Consider the following 21,923-nt stretch of genomic DNA (forward strand, 5'->3'; position numbering starts at 1 on the left):
CCAAGTCACTTTAAATGTTGGTACTGTAACAATGTTGTATTTTAAAACTGATTTAAATAGTTAATGATCTGCTATTTTAGGATTCAAACACACAAAAGTGCTTTTGCAAAAAACTAAATAGCAGTATTTTTAAAATGAAAAAAATTACTTATATATTCTATAATCTTTGGCAGACTGCTATGTTGAAGTTCCTGAATTCTCTTGATCTGACTTTACAATTTATAACTTTACCACTTGAAACATCGTTTAATAACAAAATATTAAGCTGTAGCACCTCTCTCTTACTTTGCACTAAAAGTTACTTTAAATTGCAATTTTCTAAGTTACTTGGCCTTCAAATTGAGGTTTTCTTGGGTTTTTTTAATATGTATTTTTGAAAGTGCACTCTGAGTTTCATCATTAATTTTCTGAGTTATTCTTCCTCTGTGTGTTTCTTCTCATGATTAATGGTTCCTCATTCCTCCTGTATTTCATCTAGTGCATAAACAGGACTCCTTACGATTGCATGTGACTTTGAACTTTGAGAATGACCTGCCCAAAGGTATATTGATTCTAGAGTGAACAAATTACTGCTATTAGACTTGACAATATAAGTTATCAAAATAAGCAGTTAAAAATGATCTAGTATATAATTTCAGCTCCACAGCAAATCATAGCAATCTTATTTTGCTTTATTCTATATTATACATTTAAATACACACGAGTTAGCATAGTTTAAATACAAGTTTAGTCTTAAACAAATAAAGCTCAGAAATGTATTACTGTAACTGCAGCAGTACTTAAATGGGAGCTAAAGCTCAGAGAAATGAATTAGAGAGTTTTCTTAGACCTCAGTGAAGATTAAAATGGAATAAGAAATATCAGGACTGTTTTCATTACATCAAAACAAACGTACACATCCAAAGGAGAACTGTCTTCTTCACTTTAACTGACATCCACTAACGCAGTTGAATAGACCAGTAGGCCAGTACGATTAACAGTGACAGCACTTGTACCACGAGTATATTATTACTTTTTCACTAATCTTACCTAACAGGACTTACAGACCAGTTAAAGCACTAATGAAAAACTGTCTCATAAGCTTTTATTGATGATTGAATTCATGCTAACGCTTCGTAATTTTAATAGTACATCTGAAAATAGAACTATTAACAAATAATATGTTGAAGGCACATGCATAAACACACAGACTTGATATCAAATCAAAACATCTCTATAGAAGTAGGTATAATTGCTAAAAAGAAATCTTCTTATATCATAGTAACACCCATTACATTATCAAATGCCAATGTATTGAATAAAAAAAGTATTTTCAATTAAGTAGAAGAAAGTTGCTGTGAAATTACATTCACATACCAGCCTATAGAGCTCTGTAATGCTGATCTCTTCAGGATCCACCATAGCATATTCTTTTCTTGGAACCAAGTCAAGTCCCAGTTGTCTATACAAGAAAAGTAGAAATAATGAGATGTAAGGCATGTGGAATAACAGTAAGTAATTAGCCTCTTCATACAAAGGCAATAAATTAAGAAATATAGCTTATTACTTCTATTCATATTTAACAAAAACATTCCTTCTAACAATGTAAATGTTAACTGGTATTCTACAATACTTTTTTGACGCATTTTTTCTGGTTGCATTCACTGTTCATGGATGACTCCTCCCTCTTCTTCACTTTGCAAGATTATCAGAATAGTTCTTCTCCAATTTTTGTTTTACATTTCATGCCTTCAGCTTACTTATTGCAGAGATAGTATGAGTTGAGTCGTACTAGCATTGTCATTTTGGATGACAGCCCCAAAAAGAATACAAAAAGAAATCAAATGCCCAAACAGCAGTTTATTTTTAGTTTGGCCTAGATGGCAAAGCTCCTGCTGTATCCCCTGAATTCAATAATGAAATACACTTGAATCAACAGGAATATAATTTAACTGCTTGCTGCTGTGCTGAAAATAAGACTAAGAAAACAAGGGCTGGTCTGACCCCTTCTGCTGACTTCAGAAAAACTTGAAAGATCAGAAAGTTTTGAAAAAAGATTTGAAAGGGTAGAAACAGATGACCTCTCAAAAGCCACCACACTTCCCTTTCATTAGCACAAGATTCTAAGGCGATGGTTCTTCTGCTGTGTTAGGTATTCAGGCTTTCAGATAACAATAGCTGCAGAAAGCCCTAACATTCAGTTAATAATTCTATTGTTGAAGATTTTTTAATTTAATCAGAGTTTAACTGAATAAAATATAGGTTGAAGAAAACACTTTGGAAATAGGACCCAAATGCTTGGGAAGCATGCAAGAAGAAAACTCATTATGAGGGTAATAAGTGAGAGTAAATCTCCCTTTTCCTTTTTTAATGAAAGTCCCCCCAAGCACTTTTAGGGACAAGAAAGGACACTGAATTCTGACATCCCTCCCTCCGCCTAGCCCAGAAAGCTTGCTTGTCCCCTGACATTACAAAAAATATTCTAACCTTGTCAAATAAGTTACTAATGATTATCTACTCAAAGCTTTGTAATATTTGGCATTTGATGCAAACATTTCAATAATTGTTAAAGAACGAATTTATCACACTGGTCTCAGAGAAATGGAATTATAGGGAGTGAAAACAGGGGGAGAAGAGGTGAGTAAGACAGAAAGATTTAAAAAATATGATTAACATTAGATTTTTAAAATAAGATTTTTCTCTGTCATTCTGCAAAACAGCCAGCAAGTAACATTTGACAAGCTCCTTCACACATAGGGATTTGGGTGTGGGGGGAAGGCTTCAGTTTGTTCTACCATTTCTAACATGATCCATCTCACCTCACCTCCTCCAAGTGGAAAAGTTGCAAAATTTTGCTTGAATTAACACCTTTTAGAAAAAAGGATGCCATCAGAGCAGTACTCATTTATGTAAAGTAAGCTGTAATTGCATACAGTGGCTACATATAATGGTATTTGTTCTGGTTTTAAGCTATCTCTGTAAAACACTTAATGCCTCACACTGCAGAAAGCTTTCAATAAACCCCTATTATGAATTATATTACTTTCACTCATATGCTGGAATACAAGATAAACATGATATTATTAAGCAAATAAAATACATTTAAAGCTAATGAAGTGGTTTTGTTTGATTGTTTTTAAGAGTTACCCAAATCAAGATTACTTTTTGGACAGTTTGTGCCAGTCCTGTTATGCTTTTATAGTTTCTATCAAGAATTTTGAATAACAGCTATATCCAATATTTAGTGGAAAACTAAGAAGTACTGTACATCTACTTACCCTCTATGGGAATTGAATTCTCAAGTAAAGAATACTAAAATTTATTCTAAAAACAGAACACTATTTATACAGGAGATCTTAATGAAATGATTATAAGGTTAGTTTATGAATATTGAAGATATCGCCACAGAAGAAAGCCAAGGTACATTTAAATGACTTGGGAGATGACCAACAAAAAGTGATGCCTGGTAAAACTGGCTGTGGTATCATTTCTGCTACTTACTACACTAAATAAATAATCTGACTGAGAGAAAACAGTATAGTGAGAGTATGCATAGCATCTGTGTAATAGATTTCACTCTGCCACCAGCACAAATAGGTGCAAAGCATTTACAGTGCTGCTATATTACGTGTTTGTGCACGTTTGATAGACTGTGGCAGGCAGAACATCCTGAACAGGCTTTCTAAGTCCAGAAGTATTGCAAAAGCCTTCCCACTTGCAGACTTAAAAAGCTGAGGCAAAGACCAAATTTCTCTTTCTTGTCCTCTTTGAAGCAGTTATTTCTGAAAGCAGTTACAGCTGTTCTACATTTTTGCCCCAAACTTGCATCCACATTTGATTTTGTGGATGTTTTGAGTTTCCTTCATAACAATAAATTTCTCTGTTGGAAGAAGCTTAATTTTGCTCTTAGTGGTCCCACAAACGAAACAAGGTCATTTCTTTTCAAACAGAGCAACAGTTGCTGAGGACACTGTTCCCTTAAAAAGACTGAGAGGACAAAAGAAAGCAAACTGGGATCATTTTTAACTTATGGCATCTTGTCCGACTTCCAAGCACTGGCTCAAAATCAACTCAGATTTGATAGTTGGGTTAGGATCTCAGAGGACAGATGTTCCCCTCATAAAATCCCCCATGGTGACCTCTCCTGTTGGCAATGCAGTAGATCCTTGCCAAAATCAGAATTAAGGGCATTGGATGGACCACAGCAAATAAATTTAAGTCAACAGCTTGTGTTTATTAGAACAGAATCTGGGGTAGGTTTCTTGTTTGTTTGTTTCAAATGGGGGCAATCAGTATTCTGGCAAGAAAGACTGGTTTAGTAAATTGAAGGTCCATACCCACAGAGTCAGGGAAAAAATAGTAGAGATGAGATCTGAATCACGTTTATCCCTACTAAGAACATTTATTTCTACAATGAAAGTTATAGTGACTCGAGTGTAGTCTGGTGACATGCTTTGAAGATCAAGTCTATCTCTTTCAAAGGTTGATTCGAACTTCCCAACTTCTGTATTACTGTATGTACAGCCATACAGTTTATAGAAAATGTTTCCTATAGAATAAGGTACAGAGCACTGCTCTAAGCAGTATATCAGCCTATATCAGGTTATTGGCCTGTTCTGGTATGATAGCTACTACTTTAATAGGAGGGGATTTTTATATACTTTAGGAGATTAGTTTACTTGCCTGTTTTAGTTTAATTACCTTTCCAAAGTTCAACTTGTTTTCTCACAAGATGATCAAAGAAATGAAACGTTTGTTGTCCTCGTGGCCATATAAAACACCAATCTTAATAATGCTAGTCCCTCAATATAGTGGACTGTGAGGCAAATTGGAGACTCCTATGACTCCTAAAATAAGCAATCTTACTCTTGCCCTTCCTTTCGCAGACATCTAGCAAAGTAGCCTGCTAGATCTAAGCAAAAGGCCCCATGATCCTTCAACTCCAAAATCAGACTAAATAAAAGGTGAGACCCTACAGCAATTCTCCAGGAATTGTCGTATTGTATTACTTCTATTCAAGTAAAACCAGTATCTTCCTAAAGAAAACCAAGTCTTTAACCCGAGATAGGTGAGGGGAATGTAGATGCAGGAAATAACAAAACGAATACCCAATAACATCTCTATTTGAGCTATTTTTGTTGAAGTACTTGAAGCAAAGGCTCTCAGCAAAACTGCAGGAGGACTGAGTCCGTTATGAATAAAGATATTCCTTCTTTTACTTTTCCCATTTCTCCAGGTTAAAACACAATTAGTCATTTTTTGAAAAAGAGATAATTTAAACAAAATGTAGAACAACATGTCCACACAAAGACTTTTTTTTCCCTATTCTCATGCTTCTTCCTCCTAATTCTGTTATAATGCATATAACAGAACATCTATCTGCTCTGCTTTCTTCCATGTTTTTTTCTTCCACTGTTCCTTTCCCAGAAAAAAACAGGAAGTACTTCAATTTTTTTTTTTAATATAGATACACTCTGAAGTAGGCACCTAATCTAAAACCCAGTAGAATCGAAAGGAAAGATTCTCATTTACTTCACCAGGCTTTTGATGAAGCCTTAGAATTCTGTAAAAAGATTACAAAACAATCCTTGTATAAACTTCATGGCCTCCATGCAAAAAAAACAGTGAAAGATAACAAACATAATGGCAGAAAGACAAGATTGTCAGACACAACAGAAACTATTAACCTGCAGTCGCAACTATCAAATTTAATCACAAGTCCATGTACTTAAAGGCTTCCAAAATGTCAATCTATAGTCAATTCTACTAGTTAGGAAGCACTGCAAAGCAAGTTATGTATAATATTTCAGCAAAAATTAAGTTCAGCAGAGTTTCTTTCACCTTATCTCATATTTCCAAACTCGAAGCACTCAGCAGCAAAAGCAATATATGCACGTCAGCGTTACCAATATGTGAGCACTTTTTGTCTTCATATTGTCCATACTACTCAGCTGCCAAGCAATGCCCAAGCCTAACATTCTTAAACAAAGACCTAACATTTCTTTAAGAAAAAATTACAAGAGCCTGATGTGTCACTGCTACAAAAGCAGAGGGTCAAGTCTGTTTTCATTCTCCTTGCAAATGCCAGGGCACTGGTAATCTGCACCACTGTTTTCAGTAGCAATACTGAGTGGAGAGTAGCCTGCTGTGCTTATTTTTCGTATGTGCGGTCTACCTGGAATAGCGATAAGCTTATCGCCTTCCAAACTGTGCAAGGTAGTAGCAAGGTCAGTGTGAGCTATATTTGGAAAATGATTTAGAAATCATTTTCAATATCACACATTATGCTATTTTTTATCCCTATAACTCTTTATTCTGTTAATCATTTAGTAATACTGAAGGGACATTTTTTGAAATAGCAGGTGTTTAAAAAACAAAGATGTGAAAATATCTGGTTTGTTTGCTTATTTTTGTTTTTAATCAAAAATTAACAGAATACAGAAGAGCTCTTTTCTTAGCTATTCAGGCAAAAGAAAGGCACAAAGCCTAGCAGCAAGATGTATATTAGAGATGCCCAAGTATTAAATGAATCACAAGAGACAAATCAAAAAGGAGCTAGTGTCAGCCAGTCTAATTTCAGTTAAGACAACGGAACTGTGCTAAACTGCACCATATAGGAATCTGGCCAGGTGTGTATTTAAAAGTGGTTTAACAGGAAGCTGCAAACTTTCAACATAGTTCTCTCGCAGATAGCACCTCTACTGTGTGAAAACATACATCTATACACAGGCGCATATAAGAAAAAAATATATATATATATTTTTTTTTAATACAGAAAGTCATTCATTTTTCATTGTTAAAATATGGTGGACATTAAAAAAGGAAGTCCTTAAAAAAAAAAAAAGAAAAGCTGACATCAGAACATTTGTCAGAAGCTTGTTCCTTGTTTCAATGCTCTACCATGAGCCTAAAATTTCCACATTATAATTAGATTACACTATTTCCTTCTATTGTTATATTTACTCACTCATTGCCCCAATCCAGACGAGCAGTGATGTGTCGCTTCACATCCTTCATTCGGTCATGGGTGAGATGGCCAACAAGGACCTGCCTTCGCAGGTCTAGGATTTCATTCATTATGTGCCACAGTCGGTGAAAGAGATCTCCCTCATTTCTCTGCGAGACAAACAAATAATCGCATCTACGTCAACTGAGTAAGCTGACAATTCTAATGAATACATACATGGTAGGGAAATCAGGAAAACTCCTTCCTTATTCCACTTAGTCACGGTCTTTTTTTCTCATCCTACTGTGACATTTACACACACACACACACACACACAATCATTTCAGCACTTATCACAGACCCAGTGTTTGCACCACACTCACTTTCACTCCAGTTCCTTATGCTTCATCTTCACACAGTCTAATTTATGTGATAGACCTGGCAAAGATGCAACAAAAAAATGTTTCATCTCAGTATTATTCTATTCCAAGAGCATGTTCATTCTGTGCTGTCCCAACAAAAACAGATATGCGATTATGTAATTCAAGACTATTTGAATGCAGACACACAAGGAGAACAAAAAGCAACACCTCCTAGCTTTTAAACTCTTAACCATGTAGCACTAAAAATGTAGTTTTAACTTATTTCTTGCATGGACATAACTGTATGCACCACTGTAAATAAATAGTATCACACAGACAGAAATCTCTTCCAGAGGACAGTTTTGCCTCATCTAACTGAGAAGCAGGAGAAATTATGTGAATATGATTGCTTTTTAAACCTCATCCTCCTACTCTAATGTAATTATACACTAGTTATACACGTAAACCATTTCCTATAAACCCTAACAAATAGTAGTGGTAATTTTAACTCTTCCTTCACCTACTTAAGCTATTTTTACTTAATATAGTTTGTCTAAGAAACTTTAGCTTGAGAAAGTTATTGCAGTTTCCATTAAATGATGTATTACACAATGTTGAAAACACATTCTTATTCAGATATGTTCTGCTTATTCTTGTCAAAAAATCCCAAGCCCTTCCTCTTCCCTTTTCCTTCTTCCTATGAAGAAGTGGCATAAAACCAAAGTTCAGCTACTTCTCCTTCACAATTGCCATGAAAAGCCAAAATTAATTTATTTAGAAGCATCATTACTCTGTCAATAACTTTTTTATTCCAAAGGCTCTAACACTTTGCTTTATTATTTTTTATTTCACATTCATTTACTTCATAAACTCGCTAAAATGGGCATTGATTTATTGTTCCTTTTGGCTTTCTGTCAGGGAAAAAAAAAGCACGGTGTATTCTGAATACCAAATAGTAACAGTAGTTAAGGAAAAAAAAGTTGCCCGCTCCCCCCCCCAAAAAAAAATTTCAGTGAGAAGAATAGGAATATATGAATTTTACAAGTAAAGGGAAACAAACAATATCAGATCTCATACACATAGCCCTTGAATTAGCAGCAAGAGATGGAAAAGACTTTATAAGAAAGTTATGGAGAATTAGGCTGACACTATGTTTTCAGTTTTCCATGAGACACTATTGTATGAAGCTTTCATTTGTACAGTTAAAAGCACAAGTCCAATAAATACTAAATTAAGGTGTATCTTTCTTTCAGTATCTGACATTGAGCTTTGCTTAAGTAAATTATTCAGCTGAATTTGAGAGAGATGCTAATATTTAACATCCCAATTAAACTCAACATTTTGATATCTAACAGCATCCTTTTCTTCAAAGCTTTAGATTTGTTTGTTTATAAGTTACTTGTATCTCAAAATGCCAAGTGGATGTGCAAGCAACTGTGCTTGCTATATAGATGTGGTTCTGTCAACAAAGGGGATCATCTTTTTGCTCCAGGATGAGCGAGTGTACTAATATATTTATTTATATTAAGCACATAAAACAATCATACTCAGATATGCTTCAGCCATTCAACAAAACTAACCCCCATGAAAATCCACATGAAAATCACTTCATGTGATTTACATAAAACTAATCAGTGATATAGAAATGTATAATTTGTTTAGAATAGGCAGACAGGTGAGTACATTTAGATGTACTCTAAATGTAACAAGATACTCTGACTTGAGTATCATAAAAGGTTGTGAAATGTTCTTTAATGTTTTGGAAGATGATAAATGTTCAAAAAAACAGAAACAATGTCATTGTGGAGACCCAATACTGATTGCCCAAATCACACAGAGTCATTCAAAAGGCAACCAAGAAATACTATGGAGGTCAGAATGGCTACTGCATTGGCCATGTCATACCAACTGGCATGTCTGGCCAAGTGCATGTCTGGAGGAACAGCAGTGTTGTAGTCTCTCCAACCAGGGAAATAAGTTGAATAATTAAAATAACTAGTTAAAATAAATTGGCTGAAAAACAGATATCAAAGAGTGGTTATCAAAGGCTCACTGTGGCAGCAGGAAGACATCTAATATCAAGTTTTTCAGAGATGTGTTTTAAGTTGGTTCTGTTCAGTATTTTCATCGTGAACTAAGCCTGAGAAATTTTCTGGCCTTGTGGTCTAGAGGACAAGCTCAGTATGACCTTGATAAATTGGAGAAGCATTCAAATGTCTGCAAGATGCACTAAGAGACAAGCACAGAATGCTTATTGCTATGAAGAATTCAAATGGACAAAAACAAAACAAGAAAAAATGAAATAGGCACCAACACTGTAGAAAAGTGACAGTGGATTTATGGACTACAAGTGAAGAAGGCAACTCATGCTGAAAGACGACATTTCTCACCGTGGAATGCACTTCAAAGTGAAGTCCCTATGAACGATAATAACCATTCCACTCAACTCAGCCTTGGCAAGACCTCAGATGACACACAAGATTCAACTTTGGGCACTGAGTGTTGAGGATTAAAAAAACTGGAAAAGGTACAAAGCAGAGCAACTGGAACAAGAAGGAAGGTTACCAGCACTGAGATTTTTCAGAAAAATGAATGCTAAGGGAAGGTATGGTAAGTCTTCCAGTACCTACCAGAACCTTTTGAAAGGCAATAGCAGGTTATTTCTTTCCTTATTAACTGGGCTTATCTAGAACTAAGGTGATTTATGTAAGATTTTAGAAAAACCTTGTAGCCATAAAAATAACAACGTAACACACTAAGCTGCTTTGGAAGATCAGACTTTACACTATTGGAAGTTTTTGACAAATTCCAGCTGGAGGATGGAAAACCTTTTGTCAGTGATGGTCCAAGCATATTCAATCCTGACTCAGTATGCAGGTTCAGAGTACAACTTTCATCCCTTGAAATTTCTTTCAGTTCCCTGTTTCTGTGTGTCAGAGAAGAGGCAACAACATTAGGTTGCACTCAGAACATTTGCACTCAAATGGCAGTAACCTTCAAGAGGAAAAGTGGACTAGCAGCTACTGAAGTTGGATACTTCAAAATTGGCAAGTCCAGGGAGTTTGCATCCAAAATACTATTGATACTGCACAGCATTTAGACTAATAAACTAGAATAATCAGAAGTCAATGTGATTTATATAATGGGGTAAGAGCTGCTTAGGTGACTGGTGACTCCAAACAAGATTATAAATGAGGAACCATCAGGTGGCTGAGTTTTGAATAGCTTTCTCCATGCAAACATAGGTTAGCCTACTCTATTTAATATTTTATTAATATCTGGAAAAAAAAAATATTTATTGATATAGTCTTCACTTCAACTGAAGATTTTAAGAGAGGTAAATACAGAAGAGGAGAGATCACAGAGCAAGCAGAATAGGTGATAAACAAGGCTTATACAAACAACACACATTAAGGTTATTCTTTGAGAAAAGAATAGTTGCTTATAGCTGCTCTGTGTTTGGTGCTCACCCAGCTGCTACTGGAATACTATATCCAGGTCAGGGTCCAGAAATGCTACAGGAAACACAGAATGGGTTCAGAAAACAGGAATGGTTAAGGCTAGAAAGCATGCTTCAAAGTGAAATTTGAGAAGATAAATCCACTAAAGATAATTAAGTAGAAAGTTAAGACTATAAACATCTTAAAAGTGGAACAATTTCATAGAGGGAACTTCTGTAGGGATTTGTCATAGAAATACTAACATTGGCATGAACGAAATATAAAAATGCATATGCAAGTACCACAAGAAGTGACAGAACAAGGAAAGGTATGCATTAATTGCTATAGAGCACCATATGTGTGATTTCATTCAAACAAAGAGAAGCAAACTGACCTGAAGATGATAGGAAGATGGAGAACAGAACCAGAGACATAAAACATCCAGATAAGGAAAACAAAAGAATTGTGAAACATGGGACCTTTGCTTAAGACTTATGAAGGGTGAGACAAAGTAATGAGGTAGAAGATCCAAAACAGAATCTGCTCCTAATGTGTGCAACAGGCCAGTCCAGAATCGATTCATGATTGCCAATCAAGAAACCACCTCCCCCACAGCAGTGAGGACTCTACAGCTGGCGCCTCTTGTCCTGTGTGTCCCAAACAAGTGAGACTGATCAGATAACAGACGCATATCCTGGTGCTTATAAGCATGTGGATGCATGAGTGAATAAAATCTATGAGGAAATGAGTACAAGTTAATCAACTGACTTAGAGATTTTGTATAATAAAGTCACCTTCCCCTTCCACAAGTTATCTACACTGAGCTTTGTTACACTGATTTCCTACACTTCTATTCAGCAAAGAAAGGAATCCTAAGATCCAATGGCTTGAAGATGACACTGGACAGGACTCAATAAATAAGATGCTAAAATTTAGCAGCAGAAACAGTCAATGACTGGAACAACTTAAGAGATATTAGTCCATCATTCAAAAAGATAAAACAAAATGGCTTGAAATGCCTTGAACTGAAGTAGAGCACCTTCACACAAAGCACAAACTAACACAGAAAATCCTTTGTTTTTAGTTATGTAGAAGGTCAGACTAGATAATCACAATTACCCCTTTTTTTCACTTGAAATCTCTAAGTCTTAAAAGCAGATTACTGCAATCACTCCTTCAATCACAGCTTTTTGGAGCATTCCACTGTCTTACATTTGTGGGGGGGGGGAACAACTTCGAACTCCTACAGTTGTCAAATATTCTTAGTTCAAGAAAGAAGTGAAGTTGTTAAAGCCTTATATGCTGCCCTAGGGCTTTCTTAAGTTTTAAATATAAGCAGTAAGACAAATTGACTCAAGCAAAAGAAATGTTGACCTTACTAATAAAGAACATGGAAAAGGTAAAGTGAGCCTATAAATATTAAAGCTCTCCTATCTTGGCAGATATTTTTAAGGAAGGCATATATCTCTTTCATCTTATAAAAATGATGAACTTCACTGTCTTCAAATCTCTTCTGTCTCGCAGTTTCAATTCAAAAATTTGTTTACACTATGGAAAAAAAAATCTTTTACCTCACTCCTGAACTGCCTTCCTTCTACCTTTTTTCCCTTTTTAAAAAAAGTCTTAAAAAGAAATAAAAGGCTTAAAGTCAGACTTGTGGTTACTTGACTTTATACCTAAATATGTTGTTTTCTGATTTTTGTTTTTAATCTAATCTAATGATTTTAATCTAATCAAAATGATCTGACATCAGAAACCAAAGTCAAATCAAAATCACTGAAAGGTCTTTTGGAAGGTCTTCCCTTATTCTCAATTTATTTCCATACTATATTAAGTGCAACTATGACATTTTAATGTCTTGTCTGAACAACAGCTTGCTTGAAAATGCCTTTATTTTATATTTCTTACTACTACTTAATAAGTTCTTCTAAATCAATTTTTTCTTCTCTGTGTATGTACACTCTGGTCATTCATATGTGAAAAAGATGCATTTATCCTTTCTACTCACATGTTGAATCTCTACAGATGCAGTAAGAATATCAGCCAGACACCTGCTGTCTCATTTCCAAAATCTTATCATTTTTGAAGTTGGACTAAAATGACAAGGGAAGCCTTTCTAACTAATTTACTGGCTAGGAAAGGGTGAATAGAGAAGCATGAATACTGAGTTTAAAAGAGTTAAATCCAACAGGAAAAGAAAATCCCCAACTGTCTACAATCTTCAACAGTATTTTTTGCCCTTTCTCCCTAATGGAAAAATATTTATATTATAACAAAGCCTGGTCTTTTCAGTTGGTATTCAACCAAAGCAACATTATTCATGGTACTTGCCACATAAAGTTGTTTCCACATCGTTCCCCAGTCTCTTAAAGTTGACGTCATTTCTGTAATAACAGAATCTTCCGTTGGAATAACCATTTCAAACTGTCTGTAACATGCAGAAGAACATGTATTACATAAGCATTGCAAACCACATTATTCCTACTCAGTCATCCACTTATGCCTCCAAAATAAAGGACATCTACCTCTATTTTGTTTGATAATAAATCTTTTCACTTAAAGAGGTTTCTAACCTCTTTATCTATCAGTTCTCTCATTAACACATCCAAATAAAAGATACACTTTAAATACTCCCAAATTATGTAAAACTTTGGAAAAAATTGTGCTGAACTAAGAACACTGACAAATAAAATCTTTTAAATGAGATATGGCAAGATAAGTATCACATCTTTAAAAAAAAACAATGTTTCTTTTATTCATAACATTTGAGTTTCAAAATAATTTTTAATTAATTTTAACTAATTGTTCCATTTTTGTTAACCCTTCTTCTTAAAGCAAAAAAAGATCAGTAGTCATCCAAAAATAAATACTGGTTCTTTGTTACTTGAAGAAATAAGGAAACTTCTATTCATGTATTGCTTTGGAGAAATATTTTGCTATTGACTTGTTATGTTATTTTAGCACTTTTTTGTGAAATGCCAGCTTGTCTGCTATGGAACAGCTGGTGTCCTTAAAGAAAAATGACTAAACTTAAAAAACAGGTTAATAGCAAGCTCCTGTACAGAATAACTTTTTTAAAAAGAATAACACCTTATTTAAACAAAACAACAGTAAGGAAAAACATGCAATTGTTTTCTCTTTACTCTGGACAATACAGACTGATCTCCTCAATTGTTCTCCATGTCTTTAGAGAATATGTGATTCCAATTTTATGACCAAGCAAGGGTACTGGATTAGTTAAGGACAACCATTTCACATCTTACAGCAGTAAGCTGAAGATATAGCATAACAAAAATCATTTCTTTACCTTATATGCAAAAGGTCTTTGGTATAAGTTACTGACCACCTTTAAATATTTGAATTCAGAATATTTTACCTACCCTTTGTTCTTAACACACGCATTTTTCAAGTGAATGTAGCTGGATGGAAATATACCCTGAAAAAAACAAAATAATTCAGGTAAAAACAAACAAACAAACTACTTCCTACATGACTTTGGAGAAGAATCTTAATTTAAAGTACTCCTGAAGGTATAACATGCCACGTGCTGAATTAAAAGTCCTCCAAATAGAATTACAAATAAACATACACAAAAAAGACTGTGTGATATACACTCAGTATAGATCTAAAAGCAACTAAAATGTAATATTCAAAACTTTTATTGCTTCAATATTTCAGAAAATTAGAAGCTAAATATGTGTAGAACATACAAAAGATTGCTCAATAACTCTTATGCTAGATGTTTTTACTAATTTTTCCTACCATGACAGGATGCTGAGTAATTTGGGATAGCAACTTCTTACCAACAGAATCTTAAAAATAGTATCTTCAGATATGGATTTTCAAAATAAAGTACTTCTAGTTTTATTTGCGAACTATTGTGGCCTGCAGTACATGAGAAAGGTGTGGTAGATGCTTCTAATCTGAATACCTATCAAAGAGTCTCAGTGTCCTGACAGGGGTGGTCCTTTAGTTATTTAAGGACTCTCCACTGTTCTTTTGCATGGATAGCACTGCCAAAATAGTTACGCTGTTCTTGCAGCCCCCTAATCTTCATAAATCAGAACAATAAGCAAAATGAAGTGATTCAATTTCAAACTTCCTGCTCAGAACATAATTTCTGAAGAATATGCTACCGCTAGTTACCTAATGCAGTGGAGGAAAACACGTACAAGTTCTCCTCTATAAAATGCACAGCTGCATACAGCTTTCGTCTGCGATGGTGCACTATTTTCTTACAACACAAATATATGTCAGACCTTTGACAAATATACACATCTGCTATGTGGTAGTAACTGCCCACGAGTGCTCCTGCTCTTCAGTAACATGAAATAGTTCAGGAGAGCATCTCTCCAGGACAGTAAGATGTGCAACCCTGCATTTGTAACGATGTCCCGGAAAACAGGATGGTTGCATATGCACAGTTACTGTTGAGCAGCTGCCACAAGTAATTCTCTTCAAGAGTCAAAGCTTGCAGAATAACAAGGGAAGACTCTTGACAGAACAATACCAGCAAACCGAGGTGCAACGGTCTCTTATTATTTTATTTTGGGAGAGACTCCTTTTCCAAATGCAATTCAGAAAGTTGTTTTCATTCATCCTATGAAAGCAGAAAATATACATCTTATTTCTTCACACGTCAAGTCATCTTTAGCAAGCCCATAACTTCTATCAACACATTTGACAGACCACAAAGCAACACTGACAGCAAGCATGTGGTGAGAATTGCAATAAAAGACAGAAGATGTAAAAACAAATCCCAACTGCTTATGTCTTATGAATGAAATTAAAAACATATAAACAAGGTCAAAGTAGTAAACACATGATTAGACTCTGGGACTAAACTTATTGTTCAATTAGCTCTTCCATAGAAAACAAAGGAAATTTATATAAAAGCAGAGACCACTTTATGATATGAGCCTCTAGAAACTTTTGAAATTAATACATATTTGACCTATTTTGGAGCTAAAGAGGCTTTTATAGATGCACAGGATGCGGACTGAAGGAGCAACAGGTGATTTACTATATTTCTTCAATGGCTTTAATAAAACAAAAGCTTGTGTTCTGTATTGAGGAAAAAAAGAAAGTTGTCTTGAAATGGTTTTCCACGTATAAATGGCAACCATTACAGTCACAGAGACAAGTCAACAGGAGGTTAAAAGCAGGTACACGATAAACAAAAGCTGGAAAAAATATATGAATTTCATACTATTTCATGTATGAATGCATCAAAAAAACCACCATCACTGAAGTCAGTACTATCAGCATTACTATGAAAATAGGACTTCACAACAAGGAGAAATGAAACGAACTGCATATTTTTCAGGGAAATACATACATTTTATTCAACCAATGCATATGACTCCTGTGCTAGCTGTCTCAACTGGCTGTTCTAAAATTAATACATAAGATCTAGGAAATAGTCACATTCCAAACAACTTATCTGATACTATTCATAACATGCATTCTCAGCAGTCATTTCCCTTTAATTTTGCTTCCTCTGAGTCAACAAATTAAAAATCAGAAACAAAAGATAATTTACCAGATCTTCACCCTTGTAAAGGGTATCATCCTAATACATTGGGGGATTTCAGAAATGTAAACCACACCCAAAACTAATTCAAGCAACATCAATAACATGCTTACACTAAGCTCCAGTCTTCCTTTAAGAATATATATCATATACTTACCTGGAGATTATGAACTTTTAAAAGATTAAATGCATATTTTTGCCAAAGAACACAAAACTGAAATTGACTTTTACCTTAGCATTGGGGTTTTTTAAGGCAAATCCTCTGTACCATCCTGTGAAGACATAACATTTTGTTTTTTAAAGCATGTAAATCATTTCCATGTGTCAAACACAGATTTCATCTCTCCCTTTGGACAGATCGGCTATTACACAGTTCTGTCAGACTGGAGTCATTAGTGAACTTCCCACACAATGAAAGGTTTGTTTGCTTTAAACTAGCTCATATTCACAGTTATTTTCAGGAATTACTCTTTAACCCTGCATCCCCAAACGTTTCTAACAGTGCAAGCCAGATATATTTTGCACTGGACAACACACCTGGTAAAAGGGGAAATGGTTTCATATTCCCCCTAAGTATTTACAAATCATTTTTGGACTTCATGATTCATCAGCCACATTACTACACAAAGTTCATAACATACCTGATTCAAAACACCAGATCCCATACCTTTTGTAAGAAAAAATTGTTATAAGCAGATTAAGAGTTTATAATCCTGATGTTAACCAAACAAAAAAATACCCGTATCATCTTAAACTATCCAAAAAAATCTTATTGACAGACAAACCTCAGGTAATGTATTAAAGAAACAGATTAGGAAAGAAATGAAGCTTTGTTTCCTTTACTCTAGGAACAGACATTTGCTAAAGTCATATTAGTGTTCTCTACCTCAGAACGGAGGCAAATTTTTACACTGCTGTAGGATTTAAATTTGTGACTTTGTGTTAATTTGAAAGCCTCCTGATGGAAGAAGGCTTCTCTGGGATACAGCATGAAAGCAGAAGAATCCCAATGAGAATTTCTTGCTGTTTTAACTCTGTGGATGTTTATTAAATAGAAAGACCAAATAAAAAGGGTGAATTGCCAAAAAAAATCACAGGCATTAGAGTTTCCTGGAACTGCAAAAAATGAAGAGACTGGAATGTGTTCTACTGTTGACTTGTAAAAAAGTGTATTCATTTAAAAAATAAGTGAACAGTAATGGGGCTCAAATTAACAGTATATAATATTTCATTATAGCTAGAATTCCAACCTGTGAACTTACCATCACATTTCTCTAATATTTGAACAGTGTCTCCAATCTCCAGCGATAGGCCATGTGGGACTGTCCCTCGAAAACCAGCTATTACTAAAAAAAGATATTAGGTTTCAATTAATTACACCGTTACAGTACAAATCAAGAATCCTTTTGTTATTAAAAATAGTATATTAACAGGGGAAATTAAATGTTAGAACAGACAGGCTTACTGAAACTTAACAAGTTGTAAAAAGAACCAGAGACTAAGGCACTTACAGAATATTAAAAATACAGGACTTAAACCACGTACTGACCTACTATGCGCAAATGGAGAGCTTGTACTGGAGAACACTTAGCTAGTTGTAACTACCCATAAGGACAGAAACTGTTTTATTCCAGATGTTCAGACTAATACATATTCGGCCCCAGAAGTCTGCAAACTGAAAGTGCCAATACTTGTGTTGCCATCTATAATGCTGACATGTAACAAAAGGGAAAGAACCCCTTTCACATCACTTTAATGGATGCTATAGACCCATATAATCTCCATCTAATCCCAAATGGGCGGAAATGGCTAGCAAGTGGCAAACAGTAAAGCGCACTGCAGGGGGAGTCACTAAAATACACCCTGACGCTCACCCACCACCTCCCAGACCCGAAAAGCCAGTCAAGCTCAGGTGAGGAGGGCAGCGTGTGCCGGGAGCTACTGAAAGGCTCTTCCCTTTGGAGATAAAACCTGCCTCAAGCAAAGCATGCACCGGGCTGCTCCCAAACACTTCTAATGGTCAAGTTTAAACCTTATATTCTTAGTGTTAAAAGAAGAGCCACCTAGCTTAGAAACAAAATAAGCCACTCAAAATGCCCATTTCTGCAAGCATTAAGAAAAAAAACACTAGGTATGAATTCAAATAAATCTATTCTGTGACAGTTGTACTTGAAATCTTGAATTAAAATATTGTCTCATTCAGGCCAGGCCATGATACCAAGCAGCAGTGATTTGATTCTCTGCATTGTAGTATTATTTTGGAGCTTAACTTTGAAGTTGAAGAGGAAAACTGCAGTGTACCAATGTCAGCAGGACATGAAGTAGAAAAATTGCTCAACTGCCAAGCTGTAGTTTTGCTCCTATCAAATATCAGCCAATCTAGATGTGAAAAGAAAACAGAAATCTGACAGGGAGGAAAAAAATTCACTCAGCAGCAGGAGAACAAATCTTCCTGCACAGAAAGCAAAAGGGAAACCACATGGGTGCAGATGTACCTGTAAAGTGACCACACTTCCAAAGGGACTGCAATATTTTGAGGCACAGCTGCTAACTTCACATCCATTTCAGCAGCACTTGCCTCCTGCCTGCAGGCTTTCCCCACACAGGCCCTGAATACCTTCACTCACAAAGTAAGGGGCCCCCCACCCTCCTCCTCTTGCCACGCTGCGCTTGAAAAGCTTTGGGAGGGCTTCGCCGTCAGCAGCCACTCAAATTTAAAAGTCATTTGTGAGTCTTCACGAGAAAGTTCCAGCTCACAGGAGCAGAGGAAGAGGAGATGTTTCATACTAGAGCAGGCTGTGGCCTCGCACACGCGGCGGCTCACGGAAACTGCCCGACTGCGATGTTACGCCAGCTTTGAAATGCCATATGAAATGAGTTGCAGCAAGAAGTGGAAATAATGAGAACTATACAAATCTGCCACCACATGTGTACGGATCTTAGGTTTCTGGGGAAACAAAGACTAATCATTCTCTGCCCTCAAGCTGTTTGACAGGCTTTGTTATTTTTTTAAATACCATCAACACGGCCAAATTCAGTTGTAAAACCAACAATAATTTTGAAAAATTGTGCTTCACCTGCAGAGAAATAAGTATTTAAAAACATGAATCAGATCTTGCCCTCACATACACACACAATTTTTAGTGGACTTTGCTGAACTGCATACAGGCACATCTCCTAAAATATTTCACGTCCCCAAAGCCGTATTGCCGCTAGTTTTCTTGTAATGCCAAACCTTATGCTCCATGGACCTTCTGCAGAAAAAATATTATCTCTGTTTTTAAAAACAAGAACATGCACTTTTGCCAAATCTCTCTTCCGAAGCCGAAGGCTTCAAAAATCCCCAAGCTGTGATCCCACGGTGTTTATTTATTTCTCCCTTTGCAAAAAGCCTGTGAGATTGTGTGCCTGGTCAGTCCCCGAGAGTTTGATAAAACACATGACCAGAATTTGCAGCATTAGAGAGTTTTATTTAATTTTTTTTTTCCTCTCAAGACATGTGTATTGAATCAATCTATATTCAGTTTGATGCTCCTCGTACTCTCCAAGGCATTTATATATGGAAATAAAACACCCTAAGAAAAGCATACAGAAATGAAAACAGATATTTCACTTCCCAACACCACTAAATACACCGTTATTTGTAAGAGGATTAGTTACAAGACAGCTAGTATTTCTAGTCTGAAAGAATTTGTTTAAGACTCGAAAAATTAGCATCTTCCAATTAACAGTTACACAAAGATGCAAAATGAAATATTAACTAAAATTAACAAATTTTTCTAAAAAATGCCAAAGAAGCTGAATATCAATATGATCTGTATCTAAATTCTCTAAATTGTATTTACAGCACTGCAATGGCAGGTGTCATTCTCATGACCCTGCTGGTTTGCAAGAAGAAGAGTAAATGATGAAATCTGCCACAACAACACCTATCTCCTTACAGCCAATGAAATAAAATGAAAGAATTAATGGAACTAGCATGCACACCCAAACCAAGCCCTTCTATGCTACACTTGTGAGAAGTCTTATTTTTACCCCAGGCAATAAAAAGAGTGCCAACAATTTTTTTCCTTATGAGCCAATATATCCTGTCACACTGTTATGATCTGACTTTGCTGTGACATTCAATTTCTATTACTTGGTTATTAGATCTGTTATAAAGATTTTTTTTTTCAATGGGAAGTTTCACTATTAAAAACATTTTAGGACAGAAAAAAATGAATTCTGACACAGTAGAAAATAGCTAGAATCCATTTTAGAGCACATGTGGGGGAAAAAAAAATACCTTGAAATATCTTCTGAAAGGATAACCTGCAGAGTACGAGGGAAAAGAAAGCGAGAGAAACGAGGGCATCACCTGCACCACTAGGGCAGCATGTTCCCTGGCTGCGCTCACAAAACGCTGGCAGGCCTTGCAGAAAGGTCTCGCCCCCAGGTCGGATTCAGTACAGGCAGACCCCGTTCTTTAGCAACGTCTCTCAAAAGAGATGAAAAGCGCACTGCGGAGCAGCACAGACTTTAGAGCAAGGCACAGGAATCCGCAGATGAATGACTACATGTAGAAAACCCAACTTACTACAAAAACGTTTATTTTGCTAGTTTTCTACTAAATCCCTCAAGTTATGTTACAGAATTGGGACCAAGAGAGAAGGTGGCTATTCTTTTGTTTCCTATCTGTAGTATATATATTTAAGTAGACTACAGGGAGGATAATAAAGAAGCTGCAGAAGGAGCCGGTTTCAGTTCTAATGAAGAAGATGCTGGAACTCAATGATTCAGCTGGGACACAGGATTTGCGATGGAGCTGCGATACAGATTTGATGAACAGAACTGCCTTCCCTTTCCTCCAGTGTCCACATAGCTCTGCAACACTTTGTAGATGTTCATTAGGATCTTTCTCATGCTGGCAGCAAGCATATAATTAGTCACTCTGTAGTGACTATGGCTTAAAGTGTCCTTGACCTAACTCCAGAGAGCAGAACATATTCATGATACCTACAGAACTAGCTGTATAGATATACACACACTCATACGTACTTACATATATATATGTATATACATATGCATCGCATGCAAATACATACCATGTTCATTTTTTCACCTTTTGCTTTTCTAGAGCACTTAAAGCATTATTGTTATGAAAAAAACAAAATTTCTTCCTAATTGCAAGTAATGCATTAAAATCTAACATGCAAGTAAGCGTTATGAAGAAGCATTTGAGACTCACCAAAAATATGCTGGGTTTCCTATCTAGCTCAGCCTTTTGTTTACAAAATGAAATATCCTCCCCAAAAAGTGTGCAATGCAGCATGGTGCTCATGATGCCTGCCTGTCATGAGTTTAGTTAGTTCTTAGTGTTGAACTTAATTTAAACACTAAAAAAAAAAAAGCAGGTTGTGGCTGCACAGCTGGACGTACGCACATAAAGGAATCTATAGCAGTACAGGCAGCATCTGCAGCAACTACCACTATGCCAAAGATAAGCATTTGAACTACAACAGGGGTTATTTTTTATTATGCGAAACCTGAACTTGCTTGAAGCAGGAGGGAGGAGGAGGAAAAAAAAGGAGGGGAGCAGGCTGAAAAATGTAAATGGTTTTTATAACTATTTGGCCATATAGTGGATACTTAATGCTGGAGTAAAAAATAAATTCCAATTCAAT

At 35.7% G+C, this 21,923-nt stretch overlaps 1 protein-coding gene across 1 annotated transcript in view; it reads right to left on the reverse strand.

Moving 5' to 3' along the window:
* DOCK4 (dedicator of cytokinesis 4) overlaps positions 1-21,923 on the reverse strand; it is a 264,454-nt gene that overhangs the window by 156,638 nt on the left and 85,893 nt on the right. Inside the window, exons 2-7 of the mRNA XM_067314834.1 lie at positions 17,523-17,606; positions 16,492-16,532; positions 14,108-14,163; positions 13,059-13,155; positions 6,947-7,095; positions 1,357-1,441 (exon numbers count right to left, since the gene is read on the reverse strand). Of these exons, the coding sequence (XP_067170935.1) occupies positions 1,357-1,441; positions 6,947-7,095; positions 13,059-13,155; positions 14,108-14,163; positions 16,492-16,532; positions 17,523-17,606 (512 nt within the window). The remainder of the gene's footprint in view (positions 1-1,356; positions 1,442-6,946; positions 7,096-13,058; positions 13,156-14,107; positions 14,164-16,491; positions 16,533-17,522; positions 17,607-21,923) is intronic.

The sequence above is a fragment of the Apteryx mantelli genome, chromosome 1, assembly GCF_036417845.1.
Source record: "Apteryx mantelli isolate bAptMan1 chromosome 1, bAptMan1.hap1, whole genome shotgun sequence".
In the NCBI taxonomy this organism is placed as follows: Eukaryota; Metazoa; Chordata; class Aves; order Apterygiformes; family Apterygidae; genus Apteryx; species Apteryx mantelli.